This window comes from Balaenoptera musculus, chromosome 14 (assembly GCF_009873245.2).
Source record: "Balaenoptera musculus isolate JJ_BM4_2016_0621 chromosome 14, mBalMus1.pri.v3, whole genome shotgun sequence".
NCBI classification, from domain to species: Eukaryota; Metazoa; Chordata; class Mammalia; order Artiodactyla; family Balaenopteridae; genus Balaenoptera; species Balaenoptera musculus.
This window is the reverse complement of record NC_045798.1, coordinates 36,254,723-36,282,638: the sequence shown is the minus strand read 5'-3', so window position 1 is coordinate 36,282,638 and position 27,916 is coordinate 36,254,723. Positions and strand designations below refer to the sequence as shown.

At 35.1% G+C, this 27,916-nt stretch overlaps 1 protein-coding gene across 3 annotated transcripts; it reads right to left on the bottom strand.

Moving 5' to 3' along the window:
• Window positions 1–3: 3 nt before the first annotated feature.
• Window positions 4–27,916, bottom strand: METTL4 (methyltransferase like 4). 3 transcript variants are annotated; one of them, XM_036823997.1, is made up of 9 exons: window positions 27,850–27,916; window positions 26,717–27,113; window positions 25,169–25,231; window positions 16,048–16,417; window positions 13,821–13,890; window positions 9,741–9,915; window positions 7,247–7,353; window positions 6,769–6,860; window positions 4–997 (listed from the first exon to the last, which is right to left on the bottom strand). In XM_036823997.1, exons 2-9 carry the CDS (start codon window positions 27,104–27,106, stop codon window positions 852–854), a joined length of 1,413 nt encoding a protein of 470 aa, XP_036679892.1. In that variant the 5' UTR covers window positions 27,107–27,113; window positions 27,850–27,916; the 3' UTR covers window positions 4–851. The 3 variants fall into 3 exon arrangements, with proteins under 3 accessions (XP_036679892.1, XP_036679895.1, XP_036679893.1); XM_036824000.1 differs by having other exon boundaries at window positions 16,321–16,417; XM_036823998.1 differs by lacking the exon at window positions 27,850–27,916 and adding an exon at window positions 27,566–27,817.

The following is a 27,916-nucleotide window of genomic DNA, read 5'->3' as shown; positions in this document are numbered from 1 at the left end:
TGCTTTGTGGCCCAGCATGTGATCTATCCTGGAGAATGTTCCATGCGTGCTTGAGAAGAATGTGTATTCTGCTGCTTTTGGATGGAATGTTCTATAAGTATCAATTAAGTCCAAGCAGTGTTTACTTTCTGACATTGAAAAGTGACCCTGAATGAAATTTAAAACCCTCCAAAAAATGTTTCATGAACTCAGAACAATGATGCAGTACTTAGCAGGTCTTTGAATACATTTTCCAGAATGTAGCAGTATACTAGACGTTCTAAATTCAGGTTGTACAAGGGTCAGGTAGACAATATAAGTGAGTGGCATGGGACAAAGGTTACTGTGGTAAACTGGAGAGTACATGGCCCTTCCCAAATGAGCTGCTACCACTGGGTCCCATAGACTGATGCCAGGAAAGAACACAGGCCACAGTGTAGCCAGAGTTTCTGATATTTAAAGAAAGGAAGAAATATGGACTTATGTGAAATTTCCTGATTTTTTAGAATGATGGCTCCAATTTTTTTTACAACACCATATGGGCCAAACAAAACACACCCATACATAGAATTGTGACTTCAGGTCCATAGTGCATGCTTTCTAAACTTTTTCAGTAACAAAGTCTTGCCATCATTCTAACTGCTTACCTCTTTATTTGTAGAGCTCAGAATAATGTGAAATACTAGTGCAACTGAAGTAAAATTCATCTCAAAATTATATGACAGCTAGTCACTTCTAATCATTTTGCTGAAAAACCCAGTCCTGTTTACATCTCTAAGCATATTGGTTGGTAATAAATAGGAAAAATCTATTAGAATGAAGGCAGAAGGAGTGAGGAAAAACTGAAGAAAAACACAATTTTAAGAACATAGTCAACTTTTAGACTCCAGAGCAACAAAATAATCCACATGTTGAAATTTGAGGACTTCATTGCCCCAACTAGTCCAACCTGGCTGTAAATTTCGAGCAAACAATTCCAAACATTCCCCCTCTGGCTTGATATAGTCTTTTAGAACCTCTGTCCAGAAAAAAAAAAAGAGAAAACAACACAAAAATTATTATTAAGGAAGGAATCAATTTCTTTTAGCAGTAAAGAGGAGAAAAGCAGGGATGTTTCCTTAAAAAAAAAAAGGCAAGTTAATTTCAAGGATTTCATCACAGGCTTTACTATTTATAGTTAGAAAGTCATTTAAAATAAACACCCTTGAGATTGGGAACAGTACCATCAGAACTTTCAATAGTCCTGATTTATCAGTTTTCATTTGTAGATAAGAAATGAGGATTTTAACACCCACACTGGTGACTTTTCAGTCTTCCAATAATGCTGACATAGCTCCTGAGTACTAAGTTATTTTTTAATAAATGTAATCCATGCATGAAAAAAAGTCTATAGGAACAATACAAAGACAACCCACTTTAAAAACTAAGATAAAACATAAGTCTCTGCAAAAACATACTTTAGTGTAAGAGTTGGAAACACAGAGAAATATTCACAACATATATCTAACAAATAACTCCACCTCCTCAGCTATAACTTGGTAGTACTGAGAACACTCCTTCACTTCCAAATTACAGATCTTTCTTTACCTAAAATTTCACCATATTATTTCCACAGTTAAGTATTCCTTATTCAATGTACTCATAACTACTGAAAATTATATTTTGTTAGGAAAATGACATCTCATCTATTCCTTGGCTAAATAGCTGTGATCTACACTAACAGAAAAAAAGAGAATACCGTAGAAGCTTTTTTTTAAAGCACATGCTCATTTGAATGACAAATATTTAAATCAATTTAACCTTGATCACGTTGCTGCTTAGCTATATTTTTTTGATATATGTATATTCTACGACAGGAACTGAGTATGAAAATAACGATTCAGGGATGAAAAGTCACTGGAACTGGCAAAATATAGTTCTTAATTGCTATAAAAGATTGAGCTTGGAAGAAACCCATCAAATTCCCTTTAGCAATGATAAGGGTTCCTTAGAAATACTTGATATAGCTTAGATGTAAAAGATAACATATTTTAAAATGTATATTTCATGTTCTTCAGATGCTCTCACAGCAAAATAATTGTTTATTTGTCTGAAAGCACTGGTCCTGATTATCAAAAATCAAAGAATTTAAAGTATTCATTGTCTATAACTCACCAAACTCAAATCTGGGCTTTGATAGCTTCTAGGTGATGCTTACATGAGACTTCTAGTCCTTTCATAAGTATATAATTAAATGCTATTAAACTTGAGTGAGAAAAATTTCCCCAGAGTCTTAGAACAATAAACTTTTGTATCACTTTTCCATTTTTGCCCCATGAATTCAATGCCTTACTGGCCTCAATTCACTTTTAATGTGGTCTAAGGTTATACTGAAGGCAAGGTTTTGTTTTCTTGTTTCTGCCTGTTCAGTTCTTTGGTACAAAGATGTTAGCAACTCTATTTTGGAATTTTAAACTGGAGTCTAAACTGGAATCAGCCAGTCAATAATGTTTACTATTCCTGAGGGACTTCCCTGGTGGTCCAATGGGTAAGACTCTGTGCTCCCAATGCAGGGAGCCCAGGTTTGATCCCTGGTCGGGGAACTAGATCCTGCATGCATGCCGCAACTAAGAAGCCTGCATGCCACAACTAAGACCTGGCACAGCCTAGATAAATAAATACTTTTTTTTTTTTTAATGTTTACTATTTCTGAGCACCCATTATAAGTGCTATGGGACTTAACAAAAGAAATAGATATCCATGTCTTCTAAGAGTTCACAAGCTAATAGAAAAAGATGGCCAGGTACTTGGAATGGAAAAATACATAAAACCTAAACCCATTTATCACCTTCTACTTTATCAATGGAACACATTTCTGCATGGCTTTTTTCCTTTATAGTTGAGAAACACAGAAAATCAAGGAGTAATGTTTTTGTAATGTTAACCACATATGTTTAATTTCAAAACAAAGCAAAAGAAATAGAGGCAAATTAATGGAAATATTTTATTCTTACTAATTTTAAATATCAATTTAAAAGAAAATGCAAGATCTTAAAAGTTCTCATCACAGGAAAAAAATTTTGTAACTATGTATAGGCTTATTGTGATCAGTGACTATGTATATATATCTTGAATCTTTATGTTGTACACCTGAAACTAATACAATGTTATATGTCAATTATCTCAATTTTAAAAAAACAAATTCAAATGTATAAATTTAAATACGAGTATGACATATATATAAATAATTATATAACATCTGGCATTAGTAGAACATACTTGTAACCAATGGAGAGGAAGTAATTCATACATAGCCCGTCATTCCCCTTCTGCTTGGGAGAAAAGGGCATGGCTGGGGGAAAAGTGGCTCAAACGTCAGTGCATAGAATCTCATCAAACTATATTTAACTGTTCAGATACAAATTGTTGCGAGTAAAGTAGCAAAAAGGAGAAGAAATTCCTCTAAGGTACAATATGAAATACAAAATTTTCATTCAAATACTTTTATTTCATGATTTTCCTACCTTCAATCTTTAAACTTAAAATATTATACATTTATGTTAGGTTGTAAGCCATAGCTACTGTTGGCTTATGTTTCAGTCTATAGGAAGAAATTTCAAAACTTAAAAAGAGTAAATGTCTCATTTTGAAACAGAATATGCTTCCAATTTGGTGTTTTTTACATTTTGCAGTAGAAATAACAAATTAAAACTTTTTAAAAGAAAAAAAAACTTGGTGTTTCTAGAAGCAAAAGAGAGAACATTTCATTTTGTGAATTGGCATAAAGCAGTTTAAGAACATTTACATGTAAAAGTTCTAAGCATTATATAGAGAACATGTATTATCCCAAATCCTAGGGTTATGATTCAGAGTAAAATACTATTCTATTTATTTTTATTTATTTTTTAACATCTTTATTGGAGTATAATTGCTTTACAACGTTTTGTTAGTTTCTGCTGTATCACAAAGTGAATCAGCTACATGTATACATATATCTTAATATCCCCTCCCTCTTGCACCTCCCTCCCACCCTCCCTATCCCACCCCTCTAGGTGGACACAAAGCACTGAGCTGATCTCTCTGTGCTATGCAGCTGCTTCCCACTAGCTAGCTATTTTACATTTGGTAGTGTATGTATGTCCATGCCACTCTCTCACTTCAGAGTAAAATATACTGCAGAAATCTGAAAGTTGCTTTCTGATGGCTTTGTGTGGCTCTATATCCAAAATACAGGCACTCGCTATCCAGTAACATGAACTCAAAAATAAAGGATTATAAATACTTCTTGTCTACCAGTACTTAACCAAAATATAAGAATAACATATATTGAGTCACACAAAATTTTTCCCCCCCAAAATCTAACTTTTCTTTTTAAATACTCTCAATGCTAAAAATGTGTTTGTGCTGCTCTCTACTGGGAATACAGCAGAACTGCACTTCGTAAGTACAGGCCATAATATGTACTAATTTTTATTAATATTAATAAAAGACTAATTTTATTCACTATTTTATAAAATCTTATATCTTAAGACTACTCTTTAAACATAATCTATGTAAAATGAATTAAGAAATAGTTTACCTATCATTTGGGAATGAAAGGTTTTTTGGGTCTGGCTCTTGGATTTTTAAAAGTAAAAAAATAAGCCCAAAGACAAACCCTAAATTAAGCTTTGGTACTCACCAAATGATAAAGAAAATTCAAATGAGAAGAATACAAATCAGATTTCCTCCAATGAGTATAACTGGTGGCAAACATAATTTTTTTCTCAAAGAACAGTACAGCTTAACTTTTCATTTAAGTCAAATGTTTAATGCATTAAAGAATCTATAACAGTCCAAAGTTTACAGGCAATTATTCACTGAGAATCCCTCTAAGTCAAAGAATGGATCAACAGGTAGACATCTGAACATTTCTCAAATGAATTAACACTAAAGACTCTCTGTATAAGCAATTTAAGATAACAGAAATCTTAAATGCTACCAATAAACATTCTCTTCAGAATTTGAATTCACCTTCCTATGTATCCTAGCTCATGAACTATCCCACATCCTGCAAAATCAGGTGATAAGCTGATAGCCTGTAGTCTTCCTGAGTGGCAGCTTGAAAGTTTTGGTTTATTTAAGCCAGGACCACCAAATTAATAAAATATATATTTCTAAAGAAAAAATTTTAATAGTAAACTTTGAATGTCAAATTCAGTATCTCTCATATTTCTATCCCTATTACATTCCTATTTTTTTAATTCTTTCACTTGAAAAATTTAGCATTTACTGATCTTCTACTATATGCTACAGAATTTCAAATATAACCAATCCTCACAACTCTGAAAGATTAAATATCATTATTCGCCCTTCAAATGTTGACTTTGAGGTGAGGAAAATTATTAGAAAATTATTAGAGTAACTTGCTCAAGCAGCAGAACCAGGATTCAAACTCATGTTAGTCAATCTGAAAAGCTAAAGCTTTCCATTATTCCTTGCTGCTTAGTTTCATTAAATGATGGACATTATACTAAAGCATTAAGACTAGTAAGAATTGCAGGTGCAGCAATTACCTTTCCAATGGTTCAGAAAAGCAACACTACCTCAACATAAAACTGAGAGTGTCTACCAACTATCAAGGGAATTCTAACCATCTCTCTGACTGCTTTCTGCGCTCTTGACTTTAGAACCAGCAAGGGATAGAACCCTGACAGGACAATAAAGCACCTAGCAGAACTAGGTCTTACATGCACCATCAGTCTTCATTCTGCTGAGGGCAGTGATGGGATAACAACCCGGTTAGTAAGGGGAACCTAAAAAATGGCGAAGAGGAAAGGCTGAGGTAATGTAAGACTAATCTGCACGGGTGCGCTGGGTGGTCACGCGGCTCCGTCTCCACTTCAACAGCATTTTAACATAACAGACCCTTTTCCAACCACCAACCACCCTCCAGACTCCTTTCCAGTTGCGACCTCCGGGACCAGGCAACACCGCTTTTGCAGTCAGCTCCTTAGTGCCACCCACGATGACCTCCCAGATTCGTGAGAATTATTCCACCCAAGTGGAGGGTGTGGTCACCCGCCTGGTGGACCTGTATCCGCAGGCCTGCTACACCTACCTCTCTCTGGGCTTCTGCTCCGAGCGCCACAACGCGGCTCTGGAGGGCCAGGGCCCTGCCTCCTTCAGCGGGTTGGCCCAGCACCTCTCCAAGACGCAAAACTACCGTGGCAGCAGCGCCCTCTTCTGGGACACGCCGAAGCCGCCCCAAGATGAGTGGGGCAAAGCCCTGGACGCCACAGAAGCTGCCATGGGCCTGGAGAAGAACCTGAACCAGGCCCTTTTGGATTTGCATGCCCTGGGTTCTGCCCACATAGACCATCTCTGTGCCTTCCTGCGGAGCCACCTCCTGGATGAGGAGGTGAGACTCAAGACCACCTGACCAACCTCCTCAGGCTGGCCAGCCCCCAGCCAGGGCTGGGCAAGTACTTAGGACCAGTAGCCTTCAAGACCAGCGGCCCTTGAGGGCCCGTCTCCATCTCCTGGTCTCAGGGTCTCTGCCTGAGCCTCTCCCTGCTGCCACTAGGCAGCTATGTAACTGCCTGGAGCCCTCTCCCAAGCTACGGACCAATTGGAAACAATAAAGCTTTCTGTAGCAAAAAAAAAAATCTATTCTCTATTTCATAAATTCTGCTATATGATTTTAGAATATTAATTAAAATAACATATATCTGATTTAATTTCAAAATTTCTAGACTATTCAAATACCATCAATACATTCAACCCTTTTGTCAATTTCACAGAAGTCGTAACTATTTTATAAAAACATACCAGCAAGAGGTGGCTTATGTGAGTGAAGCGTACAGGGCACACTGACAATTAACTTGTGATCTGGAATGGGGAGCTCTTTTACATCTGCATTCCTATTAAAACAGAACAACAACATAAATTATATTTTAAAGGACAATTTTTTACATATAAGCCACAGTTGCCTTGATTTTTTTTCACCTTTCCAATAGTATCTGAATTTATAATAAATTTAAGAATAGAAATAATGGAAATCAACAACCTAAGTATTAAGAAATTTCAGATAGTTTCCTTTTCTACAATAATGACTCTTACACATTAGATAAAGCAAAAGATAATATAAAATTTCATGTGCCATACCATTCACACTTTTCTCATCTCGGCCATTTCCAGATTTTCAAATATGTAAAACTTAACAAAAACTAATGATCACTGTGTTAATAACTTTTAAAAGCCTTAAAATTAATACATTTATACAATTTTGAAAAATCACCTTTCCTACCTTAATGGTAAAGCAGCTTTTTCTCGAACTCTTCCCAGTATAAGACCTTCGTAAGGCTTTTTGTGTGGAGAATCTAATGGGAACACAAACTCTCCTGAACTGGTGATCTGATAAAAAGGAGTCAAAAACAAAAACAACCCATACATCTGTAAATATCCAGGAAAAGGATTGGGTTTTTTTTCCTACCACTATACAATTTCCACCAAAGAAAAAAAAGTATTAAACCTCAAGGCTACTGCAGTCCAATAAAAATATAATGTGGGCCACAAATTTAAGCCACACATGTAATTTAGATTTTCTAGTACCAACATTTAAAAAAGCAAAAAGAAAGAGGCAAAATTAATTTTAATTGTATTTTAAGTTTTAAATAATTTTTAATTATTTTTAATTTAACCTAACATATCTAAAATATTACCATTTCAATATGTAATCAATTCAAAAAATTATTGAGGTATGTTATATTCTTTCTTTCATACGAAGTCTTTTAAATCCAAAACACTTATATTTTACATTTAGCACATCTCAATTTGGACTAGTCACATTTCAAGTGCTGAAGAGCTACATACTGCTAGTGACTACCATAATGGACAAGGCAGCTATGAAGGACTAAAAAATTTTAAATATCATTTTATCATCTTGCACACAAAAACCTCTATTTTTCATTAAAATTTATTATTGGAAACCATGCCATCATTAATTCATTTATTTGTTCAAATAACATTTACCTATTACTGGCAATGTGACTAAGTCGATTACAATAAAGTATTTTCCTTTACTTATAGGAAACAATGTCATTAAATACTGTCAGAGCTAAAATTAATAATGAAAGAAGCTCAGGGATTGATGAGATAGACAATACGTGGTCCAATTTCTTGGCATTATAAATCCAGAAATTCGATCTTATCATTTCATCCTGGAGTGATCAGACTCCCAAAGACTCACTTTAGCTAATCAAACTCAAAACACAATTTATAATAATAACATCAATTCATTAATTAAGCATGGAAGAGAATATTTTCACTATCAGAATATTCATATCTATTCTCTGTGGAACCCTTTACCCTATGTCGAGGTACCTAAAAAACCAAATCAGTAAAGTCCTTTTATCACCTCTAGGGCCCACGAGAAACAGCATCTATTCCACACAGCACTGTATAAACACTGGCAAATTCTTATTCTTTGGACATCCTTTATACTCAATGCAGATTACTCCTTCTGATATAACAATATGTTCAATTACCTAATAAGTATTTCATAAAACATATTTTTGTTTTAAGCTACAGTCATATCATACCATCTCATAGAACTGATTACTACCAGAAATGAACAGTGTTAGTTTTCATGTATTAACATTTTACTGGTTTTGATTTCAGAAGGTAACCTTTTCGTGACTTTGGCCCCAGTCACTGATTATAAAAGAACTGCCATAATAGACAGAGTGGAATGGAGTTTTATATTCCTGTTATGGTCCTACAGCAAATCAACCAAAGCTAAGCCCAAAGCACAGCTGTAAAAGCAAAGACACAACTATAAGTGTTTGTTTGCCAAGTCTCACAAAATAGGTGCAAATAAATAATGTACACAGCTTTTAGAAGATATTCCAGTACACTACAAAGTACACAAAGCACATAAAAATAGAACCTGTGTCTAAATGAATATACAGTTATATAAATATTATATAAATGTTAAACATTCAACCCATAATAACCTGGTTTACCTTTTTAAAATGTAGGAGGGCTTTTGTGGAATTCACCTGGTAGACAATGTATCTTTAAAAGGATGTCCAATGCACTCTGAACTGATGCCTTATATTTTTGTATTTTTTGGTATTTTTATACCAAGCAAAGATATTAAAGATCATTCAACCAATACAAGAGTTGGAATCATTTCTTTCAAAAATAGGCACTGAGGAACTAAGTTAAGATTTAAAGTATAAAAGGTCCTTGCTTCTAGCATTTTCCCAACTCTTCCACGGTAGGTTTCTTTGCTATCTCCCTCTCATCCCCAGAAACATAAGAAAAAAAGAAAGAAGGAAGGAAGGAAGGGAGGGAGGGAGGAAGGAGAAGAAAAAAGAAAGAAGGACAAAAGTCACAAAGGGCAGCTGAAATTTTGGATGAGTAAAGAGGAAGAAGATGAACAGTAAGACAATTTCTATGTTTAGTGATGGACAAATCCCCCAAAGTTTTTGTTTGTTGTTTCTTAAACTACAGACATCAGAGCTTTTTAAAATGTCATCCTGATATCTCCGAGTGATTTCTGAAGGCCAGCAGTTTGGAATTCTACTACAAAAATATACAGAACAAATAGGTTAAAAGTCTTGAGAATAAGAAGACAAAGGTACTTAGCAGCAAAGTAAACATTTTAATTAGACCATGTTGAAGGAGTAGAGCGGTGACATGTTACGCATTAAAAAGTGGATGCTACCTTTATGTGACTTGTATGTCACACCTTATTAACAAATAAAGTTAACAAATACGTTAACTTCTAAACTTACTTTTACCCAGTGCCATTCAGCAACTATCTCCACAGACCAAGAAGGGTAAAGCTCTTCCTTAACAAAACGTAGGTGCTTCTGTCTATTCGTCACCCAAGTAACAACAAGACAGTTTGGAGCAGCCAGCTTAGGGATAGGTATCTGCTTTATTTGCAGTGGTGATAAATAACTATATCTAAAAATAAACAGAAAAAAATATCAGCAATATTTGCTGCAAAAAAGAAAAATAAGCAGGGAGAAGACCTGTATAACATTGACTCCACAAACACAAAGCTCCTATATTTATTTGTGCAACTAAATATGAAGCCACACTGACACCCAGTGGACACATTATTACACGCAAGTCAGAAATAATATTTTTAGTTTTTACTAATTTAAAATGATGAAGCCATATTTCTTTATCATTTCTAAATGTATTACATTTCAGTAATTTTACTAATATTTTCTATATGCTTTTCTAACATTCAAAATTAAGCAAATATTATGGTTTGATAATCTGTACATTACAAAGGGACCCCATTAACAGTCTTGAAACTACTGTCTCAATATCCCACCAACATCTTCAATCTATCATCCTGTTTCTTTCATCCTTCCCAATCAGTTCTACTGGGCTCTCTGAAACTCTCATGCTTTCATTACAAAAAGAAATTCTACAGTCTTGCACCTCCTGGTCATTAGTAGTATGAAGTCTAGTTTCTCTTGCTAAAACACTACTTGCTCTACAATACCCCATCAAACCAATGTGGCCCTTTCTCCAGCACCCAACACACACAACAGAGAGAGGTGAGGTCAGTATTCTCCTAGCTCCCCTATTGCCAGTTCCAGGCTATCAGTCATCTACCTCTGTGTAAAATCCCCTTCTCTTTGAGAAGTACGCTATCTAGCCTCCAATGTTCCTTATCGAACCTATTACATCCTCACTCTCCATATTCAATGAGTATTTAAGTTCTGAGATCCTTCTACCTCACCAACATAAATCTTGCCAGTATCCTGGGCAATTTCAAAGCACAAGCTAAATAATGTACACACTCACCTACTCTTCCCCTAAATAAATACCGTTGCATTCACCCCACTTCAATAATCCATTCGAGTGGCCAAAACCTGGACCTTGGCATCACTCAAACTTGCTCCATTTCTGAAACCATATACACTGATCTCTGGCCATTACTTTTTTTTTTTTTTTTACATCTTTATTGGAGTATAATTGCTTTACAATGTTCTGTTAGTTTCTGCTGTACAACAAAGTGAATCAGCTATATGTATACATATATCCCCATATCCCCTCCCTCTTGAGCCTCCCTCCCATCCTCCTTATCCCACCCCTCTAGGTCGTCACAAAGCATCGAGCTGATCTCCCTGTGCTATGCAGCTGCTTCCCACTAGCTATCAATTTTACATTTGGTAGTGTATGTGTATGTCAATGCTACTCTCTCACTTCATCCCAGCTTCCCCTTCCCCCACCCCCGTGTCCTCAAGTCCGTTCTCTATGCTGCGTCTTTATTCCTGCCCTGCCACTAGGTTCATCAGTACCGTTTTTCTAGATTCCATATACATGCATTAGCATACGGTATTTGTTTTTCTCTTTCTGACTTACTTCACTCTGTATGACAGACTCTAGGTCCATCCACCTCATTACAAATAACTCAATTTTGTTCCTTTTTATGGCTGAGTAATATTCCATTGTATATATGTACCATATCTTCTTTATCCATTCATCTGTCGATGGACATTTCAGTTGCTTCCATGTCCTGGCAATTGTAAATAGTGCTGCAGTGAACATTGTGGTACATGTATCTTTTTGAATTAGGGTTTTCTCAGGGTATATGCCCAGTAGTGAGATTGCTGGGTCATATGGCAGTTCTATTTTTAGTTTTTTAAGGAACCTCCATATTGTTCTCCATAGTGGCTGTACCAATTTACATTCCCACCAACAGTGCAGGAGGGTTCCCTTTTCTCCACACCCTCTCCAGCATTTATTGTTTCTAGATTTTCTGATGATTGGCCATTACCTCTTCTCCGTCACCAATTCTTTGACTTTATCAAAGCATTCAGTCAGTGCCCCATTCCTCCACTTTACTGAGTCTATCAGTTTCTTCCTGCCCACACTTTCTCCTCTTCCTCACATACTACCAACCACCAATCACTTCACTGCCTTCTCACTAGCACCCCTAACTCCAATCTCCCCTTTACTCCTTCACCCCATAACTCCTGCAAACCTCCAATCTTAAATTCAATTCAATTTCAACACAATTCAATTCAACTTCTTCATATGGAAAAAATCAGGTGGAGAAAAATGCTAAACTGAAGAATTGGCTCAATTAAGTCCATTCTCAGGTTCTCAAAACTACTCATCAATTCTTTTACTTATCCTTGGTCAACTACTACAAACCTTCATCTTTTTTCAAGTCTCTTGCCCAAACTCACTCTTGGCAGATGAAGTTAACTCATGTATCAATTAAAAAAAACAAAAGCCATCAGACTGCTTCAACTACCTAATCCTCTCCCGCCTGGTTATACACTTTCACTTACCCATTGCTATACATTTCCTCTTAAAGGATAGCATGGCTTCATATATTTAAAGCTTATCCCTCCAGCTGTGTTCTCTTATTCCCATCTTCTAGTCTATTAGTGATGCTATTTACTCCCCTCCTTCTGTATTTTCAACCTCTCTAGTAGTTCCTTACCATCAGCCTATAAATATGCTTATACTATACACTTTTACTTTCTTTTCTTTTCTTTTTTTTTGGTTAGTTTTTCTATACACTATATACTTTTAAAGGAAACAAGAGAGAAGACTTGGGTGGGGGGAGGGTGGAGAAGAGGGAGAAAGAAAAGAAGAGAAGAAAAATAACAGAAAAGAAAAAAGGGAGAAATACCCTCAGTTAGGTCTCCTGTCTACAGCTAAGCTAAGGACTGGCCTATCCAGATAATGCATAGTAATCTCCTTTTCTTAGCAGCCTTAATTCCATTTGGAATTTTAATTCCCCTTTTCCATGTAACCTAACATATTCACAAGTTCCAGGGATTAGGACAAGGACATGGAGGCAGGTGTGGGGGCAGGGGGGACAATAGTATTCTACCTACCACAGAGGCTAAAAACTGGTAACAAGATATTTACATATATCACAGTATCTCCCTATATGACTAATAAAAGAAAAATAGAAAATTAAAAAGGAAAATTAATTACCTATTTTGATAATTACATTATGATTATATAAGAAAATATTAATATCTTTGTTTTCAAGAAATACAGAATAAAATACTCCAGAGTAACTTACTTCTTCCTAAATAATTTATTCTCAAACAGTTCAGAAAAAAATTATATATACATAGATATCTACACACACGCACAAATACACACATACAGAGAATAGCTACAGGAATTCTTTGTATGATCCTTGAAACTTTAAGAGAAAAAAGTCCAATTATTGGTACAGCTCATAAACAAAAAGCATAAGAAAACAAGATAATTGTGGAGAAGGAATTTCATATGAAGTTTAAGTCAAGGTAATAGGAACTGTTCAGTCTAGAAAATCAAAGAGTGAGAGGAAATACAACTGAAGACATTCACTAGAACTAGAGGGAAAAATTTAGTTTTTTAAAAAGCTATTAAAAGGAAATGTCATCTTACTAACTAATTGAACTTATCACTCTAAAAGGTTACATAAACTAAATGGTGCCATAAATAAAAACAAATTTCAGAATGAAGTAGACCAATTCATTCATAGCAGTATTAAGGAATACTGTATTTTGGCACATATTTCTAAACTTTAGAATTTGATATCAAAGAAGGCAAAAATTTTGCCTTTTGGTGTTATAGAAACATCGCTGAACTGGACAGTCAGTAACCTTAATCATTAATAAATATATTACTTTTAACATTCTTAACCTACACCTACATATAGTTCTAGTTCAAGAGAATTATCTACTTAAGGGAATTAAAATATTAAAACGAAAGTGTTTTAGTAGTTTCAGACAATCTATTATCATAAAGTAATGCTTTTAGCATATGTAACTAGAATGTACAAAGGACCATAGCTTTGAGAAAGCATATCTAATAGATAAATTATTTATACTTACCTGTTACTTCTTTTAACTGATTTGTTCTGCCATGGTGGATCTATCACAATTACATCATATGTTTTCTTACCTGAAAACAAAGAGACAATTTCAGAAAATATCTTCTATATGCATCACTTTAAAAACTAAACATGTTCTGAGACTTCCCTGGCGGTACAGTGGTTGGGACTCTGCACTTCCACTAAAGGGGGTATGGGTTCCATCCCTAGTTGGGGAACTAAGATCCCACATGCCACATGGCCAAAAGAAAAAAAAAAAAAACTAAACATGTTCTTCAACAATGAAGTGCATTCACTGAAGACACAAATATACTGGAATGCAAGAAAAGGATTTGTGGCATTTATTCAAATAATTTATCTAAAAAAATTAAGAGATTCCCCTTATAATTTAGTACCTCTTGGATTTTAACATAATTTCACCTATTGCAGAGAGTTCCTAAAAATAACTACAGCTCCCTTAACTAGACATCAATGATTTATAAATGTCCTATAAGTCTTGGTAGCCATATTAACATGGTCCTTTCAAGCCTAGATAGGGTAGGTGTGGTTTTTTTGCTTTTGTTTTTCAACTTTTTACATGAAATAAAACTTGTCTTTTAACTGATATACTGACCACAACAAAATGTCCCCAATTGTCTACTAGTGTCCTTTTCTCTGGACCAGGATCACACATTGCATTCAGTTGCCACGTCTCCTAAATTTCCTCCAATCTGGAAAAGTTCCTCAGTCTTTCTTTGTCTTTTATGACCTTGATACTTTTGAAGACTACTGGCTAGTCATTTTATAGAATGTCCCTCAAGTTTGGCTTTGGTATTTCCTCGTGATTAAATTTAGGTTCTTTATTTTTGGCAAGAGTACCACCATGCCCTTATCAGAGCAACATTATTAGGAAACACAGGGTCAAAATGTCTCATTATTAGTGATACTACCTTTGATCATTTGGTTAAAATGCTGTCAGCCAGGTTTCTCCAGTTTTACCTTTGTAATTAATAAGTATTTTGCAGGGAGATATTTTAAGACTGTGCAAATATCCTGCATCTCATCTTTTCATCCACTATTTTGACACCCAAATACTATGATATGTGCCAAATGGAAATTTTCTAGTTACATCATTCTACCTACATTTATTAATTGGAATTTTACTGTGAGGAAGAGCTGTCCCTTTTTCTTTTATAAACAGAGGTATATTTTTGTAAATGCACAATCTCATAAGTGATCAAAAGAATGCAAATTAAAATAAGGAAGTGATGGTTTTTAAACTATTAGAGTAACAAAGATCAAAAAGAATGGGGAAAAAAATGTTCAAATATAGCATGATTTTCTCATTAATTTGTTATCTTGTCATTTACCCTGAAGAATTTATGACACTGTGACATGAATAACCAATCATTTATAAGATGGTTTGAAAGTAATTAAAAGAAGCTTTTCATTAATAAGCTATGTTATGTTAATAATGTAAAATTTTGCTAAAAAATGTCCAAATAACATTAAACAGCAGATTAAATTCAATTTGATCAATATACCTCTCATCTACATCATCCCTTAGAATATTATAATAGTTATAATTTGTTAGAAATATATAAATCACTGAGCTAAGCTCATGATGCAGATTATCTCATCTAATCCCCAAAATTACCCTTGGAAGTAGGTATTATCATATCCATTTTATAGACTAGGAAACTGAGGCTCAGTTTTGTGAAGTACCTAAAGACTCATAGTTAAGCTTCAGAATCTAAATTCAAATTCAGGTGTATATGACTCTGGACTTAAATATCTAAATTTTTAACTTTATACAGGAAAATATTTTGAGAAACTTTAGACAATAAACTTGAACAGTAGCTTAAAATGTAACCTAAAAGGCTAGGAATGGTTTGGGAATTAACATTCATATATGAAGTATTTCTACTTTGCTATGAATAAAAGCTAAATAAGGTTATTTGGTCAACCCCAACTGTACCCTGAATTCATAAGTACAGAACAGTAACTACGTTTACTCTCTTGGGGACTAGTTAAGTTTTTGACCCTTTGTTTGTAATAAGAATTTTTTTAATTTTTAAGACAGAAATCAGCACTTTAAAATTGAATTTAAAAGAAAAAATACACTGAGAAAATTAAGTGTTTACCCTATCACAAAATGCTGGTACTCATTCAACATTCAGACTTGTTCTTGACTTCTGAGGCCACAAAAAAATTATCTTTTTCTAATAATAAACATAATAATTACTTACAGTTCAGAAGCGGGTGTATACAAGAAATGTCAGACAAAAGAAAACTGCTTTTTGGTGGCAGCAGGTATTTCTGTCCCATTAAAGTAATCATTTTTGTAAAGCTAGAGTTGTTATCAACAATCCGTGAAAATAAATACTGCTCTGTAACAGATATATCATCTTCCATCAATTGTAATGTCTGAAGTTCCATTTCATTTAGAGAAGGCAAATGCTTTGCCATTTCACATAATTCTGACAAATTGCAGGTATCAAGTGGTAAGGTAATGGGCTCACTATACTTGTCCCGTTTTTCATAAAGTGGATGAAGAAAGCCACTTTTGAGACCTTCTTGGATTAACTGCGAAGATCCATCCAAAATCAGCCCCCTGATCTGTAAGAGAATTTTTTTTAAGTACATTAAAAGGTCACTGACATTAAAACAATTTTCTAAATAATAAAGTTCCTACTATGCTTTGAATACTTCAACTCTTGGATTAAAATCAACATTCTTAATGCTTACAGGAAAATTACTTTATACTACAAAAAAAGTTAGAAAGTGTGAATATACCTTTGAAATGCTATTTCTTAACTGTGGAATGAAACAAATCTCATAAACTCACTGAAAATTAACTAACCAAACAATATATTGAATACGTAGAAAATGTATCCTTAAAACTTTATAAGATAAATTTGATAATGTTTCTAAAAGAAAGTGGAACTTCTAATTTATAAAAAGAATTAAGGGAATTCCCTGGCAGTCCAGTGGTTAGGTCTCCACGCTTTCACTGCCAAGGGCACGGGTTCAATCCCTGGTCGAGGAACTAAGATCCCGCAAGCTGCGCAGTGTGGCCAAAAAAAAAAAAAAGAATTCAGTTTAAATCACATTTAATCTTAAATTTTTCTAGTAACTTAATTTTTTACATATTTATTTATTTATTTATTTACTTATTTGGCTGCACCGGGTCTTAGTTGCAGCACGCAGGATCTTCATTGCAGCATGCGAGATCTTTAGTTGCAGCATGTGGGATCTAGTTGCCTGACCAGGGATTGAACCCAGGCCCCCCGCATTGGGAGCGTGGAGTCTTAGACACTGGACCACCAGGGAAGTCCCCCTAGTAATTTAATTTTAAAATAAATATACCTTTGATTTTATAAAATATAGCTTGAATTGTAAAAAAAAAAAAAAAAAAAGAAAAAAATTAACTCTATAAAATGAATATATAAACAAAGGTTTTCAATAATACAAACAAAATAATTATAAAATTAAAAGCCAAGTTCTGCTTCTGGACAAGATGGAGTACCTTTACTCTGAAATTACTTTTAAAAAATTGTTTAAAAAAAACGGTTTTCAGACCTTGGATGGATGTCAAGCAGTGTAGAACAGTAGTCCCTAAAAAAGGAGAAACCAGTTGCTCCAGCTTACTGCCTTAGAAAGTTTCTAGGTAGCAGTACAGGAAAGAGACCCATTCAGAGTCCAGCAGTCTCTCTGAGTTAAGGAGATAGAGCTGGGAGTCTGGAAAGGCCAAGGCAGCTAGAGTTTGTAGGGCAGGATACCAGAGAGGAGAGAGCTGCACAGACAGAGAGCTCTTGAGAGCTGCAGAGGGTCAAGTCTCCAGCTGAGTAGTCATCAGCACATGTATGTGATGAAATACCCAAGGTCAGGGAAAGAACCAGATAAAATGATCAGAGGGAGAAATCCCCAGAGTTCACAAGGGCTTGTGCAGCCCATTTTTAAAGATTAGGAAAAAAAAGTAGAAACGGATATTAAGGCACTCATTATAACCATATTCATATGTTCAAAAATGTAAAGAAAAAATGAACCTGTTAAGAAGAGATAGGGAAACTATAAGAAAAGACCAAATTGAGTGTCTAGAGATTAAAAACTACAATGCACAAGTGAAAAATACACTACACTGGAATTACAGCAGATTAGACACTGAAGAAGAAAAGGTTAATGCACTTGAAAACAACGAAATAAAAGCGCCCAAAATGAAGGCAACAGAAAAAATATTTGAGGAGATAACAGCCAAAAATTTCTAAATTTGCTGAAGACTATGTATTCACAGATCCAAGAAGATCAACAAATGGAGGAGGAGGAGGAAGACGAGGAGGAGGAGGAAGACGAGGAGGAGAAAACTACGTTAAGGAACATCACAATTAAATTGCTGAAAATGCTCAAAGCAGCCAGAGACTTCCACTTTCAACCAAGATGGAGTAACAGGGACAACAGCTTTCAAGACACTGGACATCAGGCAACAAAGGAGAGTGAAAGAAATCATATGACTGCCCCAGCTAACTGCCTGGAGATTTTCCAAGCCACAGGAAGAATCTGGGCAGAGTCTAGAAGAAATCCAGAGTTGAGGAGACAGAGCTGAGAATATGGGGAGGCCAAGACAGAGTACACAGGAGAGTATCAGAGAGGAAAGAGCTGTACAGAGAGAACTCTGGAGATCTGCAGGTAGTCACACTGGAGAAATTCCCCTAAATACTGATCACTCCAAGTGTGTGGGGGAACTATCCAAGGCCAAGAAAAGAACCACCCACGAGGACTAAAAGAAACAGTGTCTTTCTTGAGCTCTCACAGGGCCAAGAATAGTACCTGTTTCCAACACTCAGACCAGAAAACATCATGATTCACAGGGCAATTGGAGGACATTTCACCATGGGTCTCCCTGTGTGAGCAGAGGCACTGATAGCTTTTGTTCCAGAATAAATTTTCAAGGTGTTGGTTTGTAACCTCAAGAGCTTCCCAGGTGAAATCTGAAACTGGCCCCCGTACACAGAGGGCAAGGAGAGACCAAAGAAAAGAGGCAGACAACTCTAGATGGGAAGACGGCAGGTTTAACAACAAGAGAACTTAAAAACGAGGCTTGTCTTGGGAGGCTGCAAGACAAGTAGATCTCTGTACCTGTCACCCAGAATCCTAAAAGCTAATATAGAGTTCTTAACTGGGTTCAGTCACATACACAGTCCAGATCGTCTCAACAACAGCTTACTCTCTCAAGGCTATGTCCTTGAAAACAGCTCCCACTGTGGGAACGGTGGGCAGAGTGTACAGTCCAAAGACAAAGGAGGGGTGAGGAGCCTCCAAGTGTCCAGGTCAACCAGTGGTCATATCCTCTCGATCAGTTCCTCCAACACAAGGATATTCATACAGCATGGAAGACGGAGATCATGTCTCCCTCCAAGCCAGAAGGCAGATCTGTTTGCTGTCCAGGTTAATAAAGGCTGACTCTGGGACAAAAAGTTGGACAGGTTTGTTTGCAACCCATTTTAAAAAACTGGGGTTCCCTAACCTTGGGGTTCTTTAGCTATGAACCAAATCTACTGCATGCAGAGCATACACCGAGGCTCCTTGGCATCGTCCCCATGGAGTACAAGGGAAGTCTGTGAACAAAAAGCATATGCTTCCTGCTGTGCAGGGAGCAATAAACTCCTTATTTTAATAAAATCTTAGGTCTAAATCTACTTTAATAAAATCTGAGATCTAAACTTGCTAACTTGTTAGCTTCCAAATAGAGTAAAATCTCAGACAGTTCATCCCAGTTCTTGACAGGGTTATTGGGTAGATAACAGATTTTGTGTCAGTAAAAAGGAATAATCAGCCTTAGTCTAAAAACATCATTCTAAACTCACCTAAGAAAAATCTACCCAGCAATTGATAGACCAATTAAACCAAAAATCTCTAAAGATGAAGAAGTTCTGAACAACACTACCAACTTAACCTGATATTCATAGAACACTGCATCCAACAACTATAGAATACATATTCAAAAATACATTAAAAATAGCACACAATACAGTCACAAAGATAATTCATATGCTGGACTATAAAGCAAGGCTCAATAAATTTAAAAGGATTGAAATCATCAGAGTATATTCTTATACCCCAACGGATTTAAGTTAGAAATCAATAACAAGAAGATATCAAGATAAACCCCAAATATCTGGGAATGAAACAGCAGACTTCTAAATAATTCATATAGGTCAAAGATAAAATCACAGAGGAAATTAGAAAATATTTTGAAGTGAATGAAAGTGAAAATACAAAATATCAAAATATGTGGAATGCAACTAAAGCAATGATTCAAGGCAAACTTATAGCTTTAAGTGCTTATATTAAAAAAAATCTAAATCCACTGACAAAACCTTCCACTTTAAGAATGTAGAAAAAGAGCAAAGTAAACCAAAAGGAAGAAAATAATAGAGAACAAATATCAACAAAATAGAAAATAAATAGACAGTAAAGAAAATTAACTAAGTTAAAAGCTGGTTCTTTGAATATACTTGACATCAATTCATGTGTCTGATAAGGGATTGATATCCAGAATATAAAAGAACTCCTAGGAATTCCCTGGCGGTCCAGTGGTTAGGACTCCAGGCTTTCACTGCCAAGGGCGCAGGTTCGATCCCTGGTCAGGGAACTAAGATCCCAAAAGCCATGCAGCGTGGCCAAAAAAAAGAACAAGACTCCTAAAACTCAATAACAACAACAAAAACCCAATTTTAAAATGAGCGAAGGACATGAATAGGGACATGAACAGACATTTCTCCAAAAAAGACATACAAACGGCCAACAGCACATAAAAATATGCTCAACATCATAAATCATCAGAAAAATGCAAATCAAAACCACAGTGAAACACCACTCACACCCATTAGGATGGCTGTTAAAAAAACAAAAACAGAAAATAAGTGCTGACATGGATATGGAGAAACTAGAAACCCTTATGCATTGCTGGTGGGAATGTAAAATGGTACAACCACTGTGGAAGACAATAAGGCAGTTCCTCAAAAAATTAGAATTATCATATGATCCAATAATTCCACTTCTGGGTATATTCCCCAAAAAATTGAAAGCAGGGACTAGAACTGATATTTGTACACTCATGTTCATAGCAGCATTATTCACAATAGCTAAAAAGTGGAAACATCCCAAATGTCCATTAACAAAAAAATAGATAAATAGGCACTTCCCTGTTGGGGGAAAAAAAATCATTCAGGAGATAAATAATGGTGATGGTTACAAAACAACATGAATGTACTCAGTACAACTGAATTGTACACCTAAAACTGGTTAAAGTGGTAAATTTTATTTTACGTATATTTTGCCATAGTAAAAAAAAAAAAAAAAGCTGGTTCTTTGAAAAAACAACAACAACAAAATAATAAGCCCCTAGCAAGAAAAGGAAAGAATACAAATCACCAACATCAGGAATGAAAAGGGGTATCACTTATCATCACAAATCCTACGGACATTAAAAGCATGATAAGAGAATACTATGAACAACTTCATGCCAATAAATTTGACAAGTTGGATGAAACAGACAAATTTCTTAGAAAATACAACTTGCCAAAATTGACATAAGCAAAAGCAGAAAATCTGAAAATCCCTGTTATCTATTAAAGAACCTTATATTGTTCCTAAAAACCTTCCCCAAAAGGAAACTCCAGGCCTAGATAATTTCACTGGTGAATTACTTCAAATATTCAAGGATGAAAAAACACTGATCCTATGAAAACTTCAACAAAGAACGTGTAGCAGATGGATGTATATGGATGTATAGCAAATGAAAAGATTCTCAACATTATTAGTCATTAAGGAAATGCAAGTTAAAACCTCAATAAAATACCACTACACATTTAAAAGAATTCCTAAAATCAAAACTCTGATGATATCAATGCTAGTGAGGATATGAAGCAAACAGAGCTCTCATACTTTGCTGGTGGGAAATGCAAAACAGTACAACTACTTTAGAAAGCAATTTGGCATTTTTTTATGGAGATAAATATAACATTAACCATCAAACCAAAAATACCATTCCAACATGGAAATTTGAAACTCTATTACAAACAACTCTTAAGCAAATCTCTAGAAAACCATGATATTTCAATGAAATTTCCAATCATGACAATTACAACACAACACATCAGAACCTACGGTATGCTGCAGTGCCCTGAGAAAAAAAATCATAACATTGAATACTTCCATCCAAAAAAAAAAAAGAGAAAAAAAATGAACTAAGACAACTCAAAAAGTCAAAAAAAGAAAAAAACAGAAGGAATAAATTAAAATGGATTAAAGCAGAAATAAGTTAGACATTTTTAAGGTAAATTAATTTCAAAAACAACTAATAAATTAGGCAAACCATTAGCTAATCTATCAAGGAAAAGGGAGTAAATATACAACATAAATAGTGAAGGCAAAATAACCACAGAAACAGACTATGCATAAACAAATTTAAAAAATTAGATGAAATGGATAATATTCTAAGATAACATAATTTACCAAAATTGACTACAAAAGAATTTTTTTTAATCTAAAATTGATTTCCAAAGAGGAAAAAGTAAAAGCTGTCAAAGAAGCATCCCCACAAAAAAGCAACACACTGAGATGAATGCAAAGGGGAGCTCTACCAAACTTTTAAAGAACAGATTACTCCAGAGAATTGGGGAGAAAAAAAGAAACACTTCCAACTTCCAACACTGAAATATGTAAATATGTGTATATAATTATATATATAAAACAAAAAAATTAAATACATCAGACCAATCTCAAGACTGTCCCAAATAAAATATTAGCAAACAAAATCCAGCAGAACATTTAAAAAATAATACATCATGGTCATTTGGAATATATACTACAAATGTAAGGTGGTTACATATGATTAAAAATCAAAGGAAAATATTAGGAGAAAAATCATCCATTCAATCTCCATAGATGCTTAAAAAACATTTGATAAAATTCAGTAACTACATTTGATAATAACACTCAATAAATAAGAATACATGGTAACTTCTTTAACATGCTATTTCCAACTCAGCCCAAAACCCAGTGGAGAGGAAATCATCTCCTACAAAGTCAGGGACAAGGATAGGTAGTCTCACAAATGTAACTTAATATTGTATCATATTTTCCAGCCTATACAATTAGAGAAGATAAATAAATTAGAGATATAATAATTAGAGAGGTGTAAGTAAAACTATTAATATTTGCAAGAGTTATAATTATTACCTGAAAAATCAAGACATTCAATTTTTTTTAATTAATGCAAGATCTATATAAAGAAAATTTTACAGAAACTTAAACAAATGAAAAGACACATTTATGTTTTGGAGTAGGATCACAACATCTTAAAGATGCTAATAGTAAATGTTTATAAATTTGATTGCCATAAAAATTCCAATAGGTTGTTTTTTCTAACCAGACACCAAAATTGATCCTAAAATTCATATGGGAAAATAAACAAAAAGCCCAGGAAAATTCTGTAAAAAGTAGCAATAAGAAGATGGCCCAGGGTGGGGAGTGGGGGGTGGAGGGTGGGGAATAAGTACTACCAGATAAGATATTTAAACATATTCACATTATAAAATCTCAAAAGAGATTGGCAAATAAATAGTGAGACAAACAAGTAAGACTTAAAGTCCAGAAATAAACTCAAATACTTATGTGAATTTAGTATATCAAGCATCTCATATAAGGAGGGGAAAACTGCATGAATAATGGTCGGACATATAGGTAGTGAATTGGATCCATACCTCACACTGTATACCAGGATAAAGTCTAAATGGATCAAGATATAAATTTGAAATAAAATCATAAATGTTCTAGAATAGAACACAGGAAATTATTTTAAAACCTTGAAGAAGGGATACTTCTCTAATTATGATTCCAAAATTCAGAAGTCATAAAAGAAAAACATGAATTCAACTAAATGAAAATATAATACAAAATTCAACTAAATGAAAATATAATACTGTCTGCATGGCAAAACCAAAACCAAAAAAAATCATAATTAAAATTAAAATAACAAACTGGGAAAAATATGCTTGTAATTTACATGATAGACAAAGACCTAATTTCCCTAGCATATAAAGAGCTCCTATAAATCAGTAAGAAAAAGAGCAATCCAATTTTTTTAAGTATGCAAAGGAAACAAACAGTTCACATAAAGAAATACAAATGAATTTTAAACATACATTACAACACTTAACTACATTCATAATAAGAAATGCAAATTAAAGCCATACTAAAATACTATTTTTCAACTATTAGATTGGCAAACATCAAAAATGATAATATACTGTAATGGTGAGGATGTGGGAAAACAGGCAAAATTTTACATTTCTAGTGTGCTAATAAGATGATACAATCTCCATAGCAGCAATTTGGCAGTATTTATCAAAATGTTCAAACCCTCTGACCCAGAAATTTGACTTGTCGAAATTTATCCTGCAGATAGCACACATAAATATAGAAAATGACATGTGCATACTATACCTAAATGTCAGCAATTAAAGATTAAGTAAATATAAGTAGGAAAGACAATGAGATCTAAAACAATTTGTACCCTCTGTTTCCTCTCATTTCTTTAACTCCCAGATCTCATAACCTCTAAGTTCTAGAAATACATCCTTCATATTATTCACTTTCTTCTGCCACTATCTTAAGTTGTTTTACCTACTGACAATAGGCTTTTATAACTCAGAAATTTTCTGGATTTAACCAATATAGCATAAGTTTACTTATGTTAAATATGTAAATGAGAAGTATATGAGGTTTTAATAAAAATTGGTTTAAATTGTTCATTACAATAAAAGTAATGATAAATCACTCCACTGTTAAATTCTAACCTTGATCAAAATGATTGCTTGAGGGACTTCCCTGGTGGTGCAATGCTTAAGAATTCGCCTGCCAATGCAGGGGACACGGGTTCAAGCCCTGGTCCAGGAAGATCCCGTATGCTGCAGAGCAACTAAGCCTGTGCGCCACAACTACTGAGCCAGCGCTCTAGAGCCCGTGAGCCACAACTACTGAGCCCGCAAGCCACAACTACTGAGCCCGCGAGCCACAACTACTGAAGCCCGCACGCCTAGAACCCGTGCTCCGCAACAAGAGAAGCCACCACAATGAGAAGCCTGTGCACCATAATGAAGAGTAGCTCCCGCTCTCCACAACTAGAGAAAGCCCAACAGCAGCAATTAAGACCCAACGCAGCCAAAAATAAATATAAATAAATAAATCATAATTTTTTAAAAATGACTGCTTGATTTTTAAGAACATCCTTATTTACGTTGTCCATTTATTTATACTAGTTCACATTAACCTTCTAAAGTCATCAATGAATATTTTACACCGTACCTTTGTATGGTATTCCATAGCATCCAATTCACCTTGATTGAAATCAACACATCTCTTACGCTTCTAAAGAGTAAATTACAGGGAAAAAAATTATGTGGCCATCCATCAAAATAATGATATTTTGAAATATATTTGTACTTCTTTTTTCTTTATCACATTTTCCATATTGTGTATCTCATTCTTTAAGAGGTAATAATTAACTACTGAGGTCGAAATAAGTGCAAAGAGTATGGACTAAGGAGGTAAGATTTCCCAAATAATAATAATTATTATTATTACTATTACTACAAACTTAATGGGTGATAAAAGGCCACGTAGGCGTTACCTACTATTAGTAAGAACTAGTACGACATAAAATGGCACTGACATCCATAGAACACAAGGAAACTGTGACACTGTATAAGAGTCACCAGTGTCATCTATCAGTTGATATACGGTATAATTATTCTGAACTTTCTTAATTTCTACAACAAAAAAAAAATTGCAATGTACTTTTAATAGATCTTTATGTGTAATCTGAGGATTAGGTATAAGTAAGATATATTAACACTGTTCTACATCTAACAACTCCATAGCAAAGAACATGTAAGACTGCAATATAGAACAGGAACTTTGTACTTTTCATTGCTGAAATCTCAGTGCCTACATGGTGGCAAACTCCTAGCGGGCTAACAACAAAAGCTCGTTGGCTGAATAAATACACGGACTCTCTATTACTTTCCTTATTCTAATTCTCAACATGCTTTCTTATTTAGTATCTTTCTTCCCCACTCAAATGTAAGATCTAAAAAGGCAGAGATTATATTTATCTTGTTTCATCACTTTGTACAACAGCACACAGAAAGATCTCAAACATTTATTGGGTGAATAATGAATGTAATTCCTATCTCTAACAAAGAAAATGTTAATATAATCTATCTGAAATGGACTTTGTATAATCACCTCTGAGCTCTTCAAATACATAAAAAGTATTCAAGCATAATTAATTTGACTCTATATGACACTCTCAAAACTTTTGATTGCACCAATGTGTATACAAAAATATATACTTTAAGAATATATATTTTCCATAGTAGCTGTCTAGTTTTATCACTAGAAACTTTTCAAAAATATCACCCTTCTTCCAAATTTATTATACAAGCTTATCCCCAAAGGATAAATCTCTAAAATTCCCCCTTTATACTGCTATATACTGCTTTAGAATTTTACAGAGAAAGAAACATATTTTTGAGCAAAAATAGGTGTAAAAACATGCAATTAATACGAAAACCTAGGCAGACAGGGTTTCTTTTTTTGTTACTTAGTTTTGTTTGTTTAATTTACAGAGCATTCACTTTTGAATCAACTTTGCTTCTGAAATACGCAAATTTGGTCTTCTAAGAATGGCAGAATGTTAGCAAAAAGTTAAAAATCACTCTGGACATGCTAAAGTCTTATTATGCTTTATTGACTATTCTTTATACTTAGTAAATCACAAGATATTTGAGATGCTGGAATAATAAATTTGTGTTCTCTGTAGAAAAATTTAAATTTCTTAAAACTTATTACCTTTCCATTAACAGAAATGGAGATTTCTTTCTTAACATCATTTACTAGATCTTCCTTTTCATTACTTTGTTGGCATTCTTTGTGAATAGCAGAAGTTATATAAGGTTTGGTGACATCAAACAGTTCAGATCGAAAAACATATTTTTGTATGAACATTTCACAATTTCCTCCATCATCATTTTCTGGCTTAGTGGTAGAAGCAATACAGGTAGCAGAGGCTCCAAAAGAGGACACAGAATCCATGTGAAGAGTATCAAGATGAACAGAAGAAGTAGGCTCTTTTTTACTGCAACAAGGCTCATGATGCTGGTGAAGTTCATAACTTATCTTGTTAATGAAAGAAAGATGATCCAGTAACCATCCTGGTGATAGCTCACGCACCACAGACATACTCTTCCTTTAAAACAAACAAACACCTCTGAGAATTAGACACTAGAAGTAAAACCCAACTTTGCAAATTAAGTTCTAAACTCAGACAGGAAAGGTGACGTGCCCAAAATTACAACTGGTTGATGGCACAATTGCTACAAGACCCTGGTATCCAGACTTCGGCTCTGAGCTCCCCTCCCGCCACCCACCACTCTCCAAGTTTGGGGCTGTGTTTGCCTCTGAGTTCAAACGCAGGGAAGCAGGGATGTCATATTTTAGCAAAGTAACCTACTGTTCTCAGGTCACTTTTCTCTCCTAATTCTCGGCTCCACACTAGATCCTCCAGCTTTCCGCAGGCCACCGCTAGAGCACCTGGAACCCCAGAGAGCGCTCAAGCTCTGAGCCCGAACCCTGGCGGCGGCCTCAGCAGCGCGACCCTGGGGCCGACTGCGCCCACACTCGGCCGTCACTATCTCCTACCTCGCCGCCTCCCTTGTCAGCAAAGTGCACGCCGCCTTCCCAGACTTGCTTCATGAAACAGCACCCATCTAAACAGTGGTCCTGAAAGACACTCCTTTCAGGGCACAGGAAAAAAAAAAAAAAATCTCCTTCTCTAACAGTCAACTGGAGCCCCCATGTTGCTGTACGGAAAAAACGTTTCCAGGGCTGCCTGGAGCGCTCTGCTCGCTACTCAGGGACATAAAGCGCTCGGGTGTTCACAGCTAAATTTAAGGGACGGACCAGACTTCGCAGAGGACACTTACAGCTGCCGGGAGACGCCCGAGCGCCGCCGTGAGGCGGCGGCGCTTCACCAACACGCAGAGTTCCAGC

Bases quoted from the DNA above. Each gene is read 5' to 3' on its own strand.
- METTL4 (XM_036823997.1), bottom strand. From the start codon at position 27,106: ATGTCTGTGGTGCGTGAGCTATCACCAGGATGGTTACTGGATCATCTT. The intron at 9,916-13,820 runs GTAAGTATAAAT...GTTTATTTTTAG, and splicing joins TCAGTTAAAAGAAGTAACAG to ATATAGTTATTTATCACCAC. The intron at 6,861-7,246 runs GTAGGAAAGGTG...CTGTTTTAATAG, and splicing joins AAAGCTGCTTTACCATTAAG to GAATGCAGATGTAAAAGAGC.